Source organism: Euprymna scolopes, chromosome 4 (assembly GCF_053919585.1).
Source record: "Euprymna scolopes isolate OS-2025 chromosome 4, ASM5391958v1, whole genome shotgun sequence".
NCBI classification, from domain to species: domain Eukaryota; kingdom Metazoa; phylum Mollusca; class Cephalopoda; order Sepiida; family Sepiolidae; genus Euprymna; species Euprymna scolopes.
In genome coordinates, this window is record NC_136485.1 from 171,257,799 (window position 1) to 171,269,808 (window position 12,010).

General features: G+C 33.1%; 1 protein-coding gene across 3 annotated transcripts in view; it reads left to right on the top strand.

Moving 5' to 3' along the window:
• LOC145270282 (endothelin-converting enzyme 1-like) overlaps positions 1-12,010 on the top strand; it is a 180,223-nt gene that overhangs the window by 121,821 nt on the left and 46,392 nt on the right. For all 3 annotated transcript variants that reach the window (XM_080125928.1, XM_080125933.1, XM_080125938.1), the window contains exon 14: positions 9,986-10,089. In XM_080125928.1, coding sequence (XP_079982054.1) covers positions 9,986-10,089 — 104 coding nt within the window. The remainder of the gene's footprint in view (positions 1-9,985; positions 10,090-12,010) is intronic.

Genomic DNA, 12,010 nt, shown 5'->3' on the forward strand with positions numbered 1-12,010 from the left:
CGTCCGGACCATAGGGAGGGTGGTAAAGTCTTGATGCCAATCTTGGTCAAATAGTCTGTGAGAAGGATAGAGTTGTTGACTGGTGCATTCGAGCAAATCTGCCGCATCTTCAGTTCCTCACAAATAATTATGTGTACAGTTCCCACACTGACATCAAACTGTACACTTATTGTCGCTGTAGGCACACGAAAGCCCTTATTTATAAGATTCTTTATTATGGCAAATAATGCTGGTGCTCTTATTATTTCCTTACTCCTCCCGCACCTATTATTATCCCTCAAAGACTCCCTGCTTTCTATGAATCCCTTATGCCACTCAAAAACTTATGCTCGATTCATGCAAGATAGTCCAAAAGTAGCCTGAAGTATTCCATACGTTTCTATAGCATTTTTTCCAAGTTTCAAATAAAATTTTATTGCATATCGTTCTTCTAAAGTGTCCTCACGTTCAAATTGCATTTTGAAATTTACCAGCTATGACAATCAGGTTTTAGTAGGATGTATTCCAATTCCTATTGTAGCTGTTCATTTGAACCTAAAATCATAAAATCTGGTCAGTCACCTCATAAGATGTGTAACAATAACATACTGAATTTTCAAGAGTCTGCGACAATTTAATTGCCTGTACAAAAAAGTCTACAAACTTATTGAAGACTCTCCGTACTTATATATATATATATATATATATATATATATATATATATATATATATATAACTACTTCATTTATTCACATAAATTTAATATACGAAGGTGTAGATTTATGCGTAAACTTTAAGTATTTACTTCAAAAGTGATCAATACATAGGTAGAGCTAGTTAGTAATTTATAAAATATATATGGCGATTAAGCTACACTGTAAATTATGCCTCCATGAAAAATTTTCTATCCTGTACTTTAAAGAGCCTCAAAATCTATTAAACTGTAGGCGGGAAATAGCAAACAACTGTGTTCACAAAATAAAACTTACTCTAGGATAGCGATACAAAATAGCTTTAAAACTAACAATAACAATAGAAAACAAACAAATAAATAAATTAAATAAACATGAATATACATAAACGATCACACACACACACACATATATATATATATATATATATATATATATATATATATATATATATATAAATGTATATATATGTGCATGTATGTGTGTACACATAGGTATATTTATATGTATAAAAAAAAAGGAGAACGTCTACCTAAAACCACTAACCTAGTTCTAAAACAGATCCTTTGTTTGATAAAATGCATGCCCATGGCTGATAGGAAGGGGCGCGGTGGATACTAGAAAGCTGATTGGCCAACTAGAAATCCTCAACATATATAAAAACAAGAAGCAACCACAGAATTCGCGCATAAGCCTGACGAATCCTATAGTTGGATGAAACGCAGAATATTCAGTGTAGCTTAATTGCCATATATATTTTATAAATTACTATATATATATATATGTATATATATATATATATATATATATATATATATATATATATATATTTCTTAATTTAGCCTTGCCTCGACAGTCGAGTTTTAAATTTATTCCATTTTTTTACACACATCTTATCTTTCTTTTAATGATATTATTGGAATTCATTCAAATTAAATACATTTGCAAGCAAAATCCGATCCCGCATTTTGCTAAATCCTACCTTCTGATGAGAAGGAAAGTATTTCTTCGAAACTCTGCGGATTAAGGACTATCCACTTATTTAGTGTTTCCTTTTTAAAATTAAATATGTTTTTAACTCTTTTTAAAGTGTTTTTAACATTTTTTATTAATTACTTGCTCTTATATATATGTATATATATATTTTTTTTACACGGTGGTCACCACTTATCAAGGCCCGGAAGCCACTCAGGGATACGGGTTATTGCAAGTACAGTACGTTAGTGTGGAGATTTAATGAAGTGTTTACTTAAGGGGGCGGTTCATTAGGAATTTGTTTACGTTGGACTTAAAGACATCCAAGTTGTAGTAAGGTGGGAAGCAGGCAGACGGAACAGAGTTCCACAGGCGTGCAGTTCTAAGAAAGAAACTTTGTTCATGGAATCCACGTTTTGATTTAGGCACAGATAAAGAGTGGGGGAAATTTTTCACAGTGGATTCAGCTAGACAGGTGTTTTTCGTGAAAGATTGGCGAGGGGGGGGGACCAGAGATTGGAGTTCAGACGAGCACCTGCCATGGAAATAACGATAAAACAAGGATAGGCTCGCAACGTCTCTTCTGTGAGAGAGAGGTTGCAGGGTAGAGAAAAGGGCATCCCCCACTAAGCCACAAAGTCTATTTTGTACTCTGTTAAGGCAGGATAGGCTGTTTTTAGCAGCTCCTGTCCAGATATGGCAGCAGTATTCCATCCTTGGACGTACTTGGTTTTTATACAGATAGAGAATTTTATCAGTAGTGAGATATTTTCTGGAGCGGTAGAAGGATCCCACCATCTTTCCAGCGACCTTGGCAACAGCCTTGATGTATGTGTTCCATTTCAGATCAGGAGTAAAGGACAAACCCAGAAGCTTGTCAAAACACGGGGCCTCTCCTAGACGAGAGCGATCCATTTCAATTGGTGCCAGATGGGGATCAGAGCATTGATGATGTAAGGATAGAAGCTTGGTTTTGGATGCATTAAAAGTGACCAGCCACGTCTTCCCCCACTGAACCATGCACTCGAGATCAGAGGAGAGAGAATCAGATAGAACTTTATCATTTACAGCCTTTGATGTGTTGCCGTAGATGGTCATGTCATCAGCATAGATGTCAACGAATGATTTAAGTATGTGTTTAGGGAGGTCAATGATGTAGATCAGGAAGAGAGTTGGGCCCAGGATTGACCCCTGAGGGACTCCAGCATTTATATTGCAGGCCTTCGATTTTTGCCCATCGACCACTACTCTTATGAGCCTATCGGAGAGAAATGATTTAATGATTGAGAAAACATTTCCAGTTATACCGTAGCTGGAAATCTTGTGAAGTAGACCCTTATGCCATACCTTGTCGAAGGCCTTTGATATGTCAAGAGCAGTTGCCCTAGAAAGGAAGCCTTTGTCAAGAGATTCACTAATCCTGTGAGATATAACAGTTAGCACATCTGCGGTAGATCTTGCAGAACGGAAGCCATATTGTGTGTCACTAAGAAGATTGTTTCTGCTGAGGTGGTTTACTATTTCTCTATTTAATATGGATTCCAGCAACTTACTCATAACACACAGGAGGCTTATTGGTCTGTACTGAGAGGGAGATGACTTATTACCTGAATTCTTAAATACAGGGCATACTGATGAGGTTTTCCAGGAGTCGGAAGCACTTCTCCTTAAGGCAACGCTTAAACAGTTTTGTAAGTATGGGAGCAAGTTCTGGTTGAAGCTTTTTTAACACTATAATTGGGATACCGTCAAGGCCAGTTGCTTTACTGGAATCAAGGTTCTTGATTAGCTTGGCGACCTCATGCACTGATATTTGTATGTTACCTAGTATGTTCTGTGTTATAGGAGGAAATATGGGGAGTTGATGGCCTTCGTCGCATAGGGTAGAATTAGCTGCAAAGTTCTTTGCAAATATTTTGGCCTTGTCTGATGCTGACGAGATGATCTCTGGTCCATTGACAATGGTTGGGATAGAAAGCACACTTCTGTTCAGGATCCTATTCGTTATTTGCAAAAACTGGTGGGAACCAAGCCGCTGATCAGCTACTTTGGATTTAACAGACTGGGCATATAGCTCTCTTGCATTTTTTATTACTCTTTTACAGTGGTTGCTGGCGTTCCTGAAAGCAGCTTTAGTCTCAGTGCATCTATTGCATTGGTAGTTATGGAAAAAGTGATTTCTGTGCACGATAGCAGCAGCACATTCTGGGGAGAACCATGGCTGGCTGTTAGGTTTTTGTTGGAATTTTTTAGATGGGATGAATTGGTCTATGCCTACAATTAACCATTCGGTCAGATCTGATACTATAGAGGACACATCCTTTTTAAACATGGAATGCAGAGGTAAATCAGATATGAATGTACGGAAGCTATCCCATTCAGCCATAGAGTATCGTTATACAGTACGGTGGAGGGGTACGTCTGGGGACTTATTATATTTCATTTTTATCTTAACTGATACGACGGAGTGGTCGGAGGATCCTAGAGGAGAATGAACAGAACATGAGCATAGGAAGTTGAGAGAAAAATCTCTAGCAGGCTTGCATATTGACCGGGTGTATTGGGCACAAAGGTGGGTTCACGAACAATCTGAGTGAGGTCATAAGCAATGGCAAAATCATGACAAAAACTCTCCTCATCGTCTGTCTTATTTGAATGGGTCAGCCATTCCACGTTATGGACGTCACCACAGATTTGGATGTTAGCCGAGGGATGGGCAGACAGGATCTGGTCTATTTTCTCAGATATACTCTTAAAGATAGTAACTCCACTGTTATGGGGCCGATAGAGGGCAAATATAAATGCAGTGGTGTAAGCAAGTGCAACCCAGAAGCACATATAGGGTAAATTAGGATCTTCTCTAGAGATATCCCTGCCACACGGGAAGCCATCTCTAATGTAGGCACATATTCCGTGCCCATGGCGATCTTGGGGGTCAGATTTAGCTGTTAAATTTGAGTATCCATTAATTATAAACTCATCTAGGGAAGTGGTCGGCCCTATTCCAGTTTCGCTTAGAAATAATATGTTAGGTTTCGTCTCCTGTAATTGGGTTTCAACCTCTGGAAGGTTGGAACGTAGACCCCTGATGTTGGAGAAGGAGACCTGGTAGTAGGGGTCTACGTTGGAAGATGGGGTTCTAGATTTATTCGAGTTTTTTTTTCTGGAGGTATTTCATGTTGAGGTTTTGGGATTTGTGGAACAGGTCGGCATACATGGTTAGAGCAGTACAGAGAGGGAAAGTAAGAGAGAAAAAGACAGGAATTTTTTTTTTTTGTAGCACATGAAAAGGTAAAGCCGTAACAATTACCCACTAGTATGGTATCGAGAGGCCCCACCAGAGACTACTGCATGGTCCAAAATCCATTCACCAAATGGCAATACAGCAGCCCCAGTACTTTGCACCTGCTGATAGGACAGCCTCCTTAGTGGTTAATCCAAGGTTCGGGTCCCTGACTATCAGGCGGATAACGTCAGCCCAGACAAAACGTTTACCTCCAGCACCCTTACTAGTGACATAGCCACAAGGATAGACATAGAGACAGAAAATTCCCGACATCTCAGACTACTTTTCACCAATACTACCTACTATATATATATAAATATAACTACTTCATTTACTCACATAAATTAATATACGAAAGTACAAATTTATGCGTAAACTTTAAGTATTTGCTTCAAAAGTGCTCAATACGTAGGTAGAGCGAGATATCCACTCTAGTATTCGTCAGGCATAAGTCTGACGAATCCTAGAGTGGATGAAACGCCGAATATTCAGTGTAGCTTCATCGCCATATATATTTTATACATTACTATATATCTATATATATATATATATTAGTGAGATGTGTCCCAACATTTCTCCAGAAAACAGAGAAACCGAGGAAACTTCTGCCCAAACCTTTACCCTATAGTATGTCTGATATGATTCTAACGCCAATGCATATTTCACTCAATGAATGTAAAACGCCAATTTAAAATTTCTTAAATAAAAATAAACTCAAATATTTTGAAATATAAAACTGACGACAATTAAATAGATATTGACGTACATTTAAAGCTATTTTATCTTAGTTTTTATATCCTAAAATTATTTGTACGGTATTTTATAATCATTAAATCATAAATGCGATCTTTCTGTCCTTTTTTATATCGTAAAGCTATTTGTGTTTAATCTTTATAACCTTAAAACTATTTGTGTGTGATTTGTATATCCTAAAACTATTTGTGTGTGATTTGTATATCCTAAAACTATTTGTGTGTCATTTTTATATCCTAAAACTATTTGTGTGTGATTTTTATATCCTAAAACTATTTGTGTGTGATTTTTATATCCTAAAACTATTTGTGTGTGATTTTTATATCCTAAAACTATTTGTGTGTGATTTGTATATCCTAAAACTATTTGTGTGTCATTTTTATATCCTAAAACTATTTGTGTGTGATTTTTATATCCTAAAACTATTTGTGTGTGATTTGTATATCCTAAAACTATTTGTGTGTCATTTTTATATCCTAAAACTATTTGTGTGTGATTTGTATATCCTAAAACTATTTGTGTGTGATTTGTATATCCTAAAACTATTTGTGTGTAATTTGTATATCCTAAAACTATTTGTGTGTGATTTGTATATCCTAAAACTATTTGTGTGTCATTTGTATATCCTAAAACTATTTGCGTGTCATTTGTATATCCTAAAACTATTTGTGTGTGATTTGTATATCCTAAAACTATCTGTGTGTGATTTGTATATCCTAAAACTATTTGTGTGTGATTTGTGTATCCTAAAACTATTTGTGTGTGATTTGTATATCCTAAAACTATTTGTGTGTGATTTGTATATCCTAAAACTATTTGTGTGTGATTTGTATATCCTAAAACTATTTGTGTGTCATTTGTATATCCTAATACTAATTGTGTGTCATTTGTATATCCTAAAACTATTTGTGTGTGATTTGTATATCCTAAAACTATTTGTGTGTGATTTGTATATCCTAAAACTATTTGTGTGTGATTTGTATATCCTTAAACTATTTGTGTTTGATTTGTATATCCTAAAACTATTTGTGTGATTTGTATATCCTAAAACTATTTGTGTGTGATTTGTATATCCTAAAACTATTTGTGTGTGATTTGTATATCCTAAAACTATTTGTTTGTGATTTGTATATACTAAAACTATTTGTGTGTGATTTGTATATCCTAAAACTATTTGTGTGTGATTTGTATATCCTAAAACTATTTGTGTGTCATTTGTATATCCTAAAACTATTTGCGTGTCATTTGTATATCCTAAAACTATTTGTGTGTCATTTGTATATCCTAAAACTATTTGTGTGTGATTTGTATATCCTAAAACTATTTGTGCGTGATTTGTATATCCTAAAACTATTTGTGTGTGATTTGTATATCCTAAAACTATTTGTGTGTGATTTGTATATCCTAAAACTATTTGTGTGTGATTTGTATATCCTAAAACTATTTGTGTGTGATTTGTATATCCTAAAACTATTTGTGTGTGATTTGTATATCCTAAAACTATTTGTGTGTGATTTGTATATCCTAAAACTATTTGTGTGTGATTTGTGTATCCTAAAACTATTTGTGTGTGATTTGTATATCCTAAAACTATTTGTGTGTGCTTTGTATATCCTAAAACTATTTGTGTGTGATTTGTATATCCTAAAACTATTTGTGTGTCATTTGTATATCCTAAAACTAATTGTGTGTCATTTGTATATCCTAAAACTATTTGTGTGTGATTTGTATATCCTAAAACTATTTGTGTGTGATTTGTATATCCTAAAACTATTTGTGTGTGATTTGTATATCCTAAAACTATTTGTGTTTGATTTGTATATCCTAAAACTATTTGTGTGATTTGTATATCCTAAAACTATTTGTGTGTGATTTGTATATCTTAAACTATTTGTGTGTGATTTGTATATCCTAAAACTATTTGTGTGTGATTTGTATATCCTAAAACTATTTGTGTGTGATTTGTATATCCTAAAACTATTTGTGTGTGATTTGTATATCCTAAAACTATTTGTGTGTGATTTGTATATCCTAAAACTATTTGTGTGTGATTTGTATATCCTAAAACTATTTGTGTGTGATTTGTATATCCTAAAACTATTTGTGTGTGATTTGTATATCCTAAAACTATTTGTGTGTGATTTGTATATCCTAAAACTATTTGTGTGTGATTTGTATATCCTAAAACTATTTGTGTGTGATTTGTATATCCTAAAACTAATTGTGTGTCATTTGTATATCCTAAAACTATTTGTGTGTGATTTTTATATCCTAAAACTATTTGTGTGTGATTTGTATATCCTAAAACTATTTGTGTGTGATTTGTATATCCTTAAACTATTTGTGTTTGATTTGTATATCCTAAAACTATTTGTGTGATTTGTATATCCTAAAACTATTTGTGTGTGATTTGTATATCCTAAAACTATTTGTGTGTGATTTGTATATCCTAAAACTATTTGTGTGTGATTTGTATATACTAAAAATTTGTGTGTGATTTGTATATCCTAAAACTATTGGCATGTCATTTGTATATCCTAAAACTATCTGTGTGTCATTTGTATATCCTAAAACTATTTGTGTCATTTGTATATCCTGAAACTATTTGTGTGTGATTTGTATATCCTAAAACTATTTGTGTGTGATTTGTATATCCTAAAACTATTTGTGTGTGATTTGTATATCCTAAAACTATTTGTGTGTGATTTGTGTATCCTAAAACTATTTGTGGGTGATTTGTATATCCTAAAACTATTTGTGGGTGATTTGTATATCCTGAAACTATTTGTGTGTGATTTGTATATCCTAAAACTATTTGTGTGTGATTTGTATATCCTAAAACTATTTGTGTTTGATTTGTATATCCTAAAATTATTTGTGTGTGATTTGTATATCCTAAAACTATTTGTGTGTGATTTGTATATCCTAAAACTATTTGTGTTTGATTTGTATATCCTAAAACTATTTGTGTGTGATTTGTATATCCTAAAACTATTTGTGTGTGATTTGTATATACTAAAACTATTTGTGTGTGATTTGTATATCCTAAAACTATTTGCGTGTGATTTTTATATCCTAAAACTATCTGTGTGTCATTTGTATATCCTAAAACTATTTGTGTCATTTGTATATCCTGAAACTATTTGTTTGTGATTTGTATATCCTAAAACTATTTGTGTGTGATTTGTATATCCTAAAACTATTTGTGTGTGATTTGTATATTCTAAAACTATTTGTGTTTGATTTGTATATCCTAGAACTATTTGTGTGTGATTTGTATATCCTAAAACTATTTGTGTGTGATTTGTATATCCTAAAACTATCTGTGTGTGATTTGTATATCCTTAAACTATTTGTGTTTGATTTGTATATCCTAAAACTATTTGTGTGTGATTTGTATATCCTAAAACTATTTGTGTGATTTGTATATCCTAAAACTATTTGTGTGTGATTTGTATATCCTAAAACTATTTGTGTGTGATTTGTATATACTAAAACTATGTGTGTGTGATTTGTATATCTTAAAACTATTTGCGTGTCATTTGTATATCCTAAAACTATCTGTGTGTCATTTGTATATCCTGAAACTATTTGTGTTTGATTTGTATATCCTAAAACTATTTGTGTCATTTGTATATCCTGAAACTATTTGTGTGTGATTTGTATATCCTAAAACTATTTGTGTGTGATTTGTATATCCTAAAACTATTTGTGTGTGATTTGTATATCCTAAAACTATTTGTGTGTGATTTGTATATCCTAAAACTATTTGTGTGTGATTTGTATATCCTAAATATATTTGTGTGTGATTTGTATATCCTAAAACTATTTGTGTGTGATTTGTATATCCTAAAACTATTTGTGTGTGATTTGTATATCCTAAAACTATTTGTGTGTGATGTGTATATCCTTAAACTATTTGCGTGTCATTTGTATATCCTTAAACTATTTGTGTGTCATTTGTATATCCTAAAGCTATTTAGGTGTCATTTTATATCCTTAAACTATTTGTGTGTCATTTGTATATCCTTAAACTATTTGCGTGTTATCTTTATATTCTAAAACTCATTGTGTGCAATTTTCTATATCCTTAAGTTGTTTGTGTGTCGGTTTTTATACTTAAAGATATTTGCATATCATTTTGTCTTAAAGCAATTTGTGTTCCATTTTTGCATTTTATAGCTATTTGTGCGTCATTCTTATGTTCTAAAACTATTAGTGAGTCATTTTGTAATGTCTTGATTATATTTGTGTGCGATTTTGTGTTCTAATCTTATTCATGTGCCATTTTAATCTACAGATGAACTTCACAGAAGATAACTTCATGCGGAATCTGATCACAATCGATCGTCTTTACGGCCGGGCGGCATTTTATGGTTTGAAGATCCACAACAAACGATCCAGGTAAACACATTCAGCCAACATTGGCTAAATAATACAGGCTGTTACAAAAGTCTTGGGAACATTTGACATTGAATATCACAAGAACTTAAGGATAAAAAAATCGCATCTGGTATATTCAGAAAGTTTGTAAGCTCAAATTTTTTAATGAAATTTTCAAAGATGTTCAATATGAACACCATTGTTTGCACGATATCAAGCCGATCGTCTAATTCTTGCCAAACACGTCCCAGCATTGCGTTGCCAATGGTTGCAACAGCTTGTGTTGTTCGGGCCTTCAGCTCATCCACGTCACTTGGTAGTTGAGACACATAGACCAGTCCTTCCAAAAAATGCCCACAAAAATTGCAGCGTGTGAGATCTGGAGATATGAGAGGCACATTGAACACGTGTCCGTGATTCAGTTTTTCAAATACACGCACACAAAACACCTTTTCTGGTTGAGTGCACGCCATTACTGGGTCTGAAAAGAAATGAAAAAAATCAATAGACATACGAAAAACTTGAAGATTGCATCACGTTCACCTTACTACCATTCATAGTAAATCAGATATGAGAACTTAAAATGTGCCAAAGACTTCTGGAAGACCATGTATAATCAACGTATAATACGTAGAACAACCTTAACGCTTTTAGATGTTACCATTTGAGATACATTTTAAAGTTTTTGTCAGATCCGAAATTATCGGAGTTGGTCGATCTGTGTGCAGAACTTTAAATAACAGACATAGCTCTTTTAATTCTAAAAATGAACATTATATAATAGACATAGCTGTTTTCATTCTAAAATGAACTTCAAATAATAGACAGCTCTTTTCATTCTAAAATGAATTTTAAATAATAAACATAGCTGTTTTCATTAAAAAAAAATTTAAATAGCAGGCATAGCTTTTTTCATTCTAAAATGAATTTCAAATAATAGACCTAGCTCTTTTCATACTAAAATCAATTTTAAATAATAGACCTAGCTCTTTTCATTCTAAAATGAATTAAAATAATAGACAGCTCTTTCCATTCTAAAATGAACTTTAAATAATAGACATAGCTCTTTTCATTCTAAAAAAAACTTTAAATAATAAACATAGCTCTTTTCATTCTAAAATAAACTTTAAATAAGACATAGCTCTTTTCATTATAAAATAAACTTTGAATAATAAACATAGCTCTTTTCATTCTAAAATGAACTTTAAATAAGACATAGCTCTTTTCATTATAAAATTAACTTTGAATAATAAACATAGCTATTTTCATTCTAAAATAAACTTTAAATAATAAACATAGCTATTTTCATTCTAAAATAAACTTTGAATAATAGACATAGCTCTTTTCATTCTAAAATGAACTTTAAATAATATACAAAGCTATTTTCATTCTAAAATAAACTTTGAATAATAAACATAGCTCTTTTCATTCTAAAATAAACTTTAAATCATAGACATAGCTCTTTTTTTCTTTTTCTTTTTTTTTTAATTCAATTTTCACCCCAAAGAAGGCACAGTTCCACTTTGAAGCAGGGGGCTACTATTAGGGACTTAATTAGCGGGGTCATTATGAAGGGAGATGAGTAGAAAGATGTTTGTTAACATTACACTTGAACTTCTGCATATCAGGGCACTTGGGAAGCACAATCCCGGAAGGGAGTTCCAAAGACCCGCAGTTCTGGGGAAGAAACTATTGGAGTAAAAGGCTTTCTTGCATCTAGGGATCTCTACTGTAAAGGGATGAGACTTAGTAGCTTGTCGGGTTTGTTGGGGGTAGTTACATCGGGGAGGTACAAGTGTTTGCAGTTCGTCAGAGCATTCACCATTAAAGTATTTGTAGAACAGGCAGAGGGATGCAACATCTCGTCGAATGGACAGAGGCTGAAGCCTAGATGATAGTTCAGGACCTATCAGGTTAGCGACTCTCTTTTGAACCCTGTCCA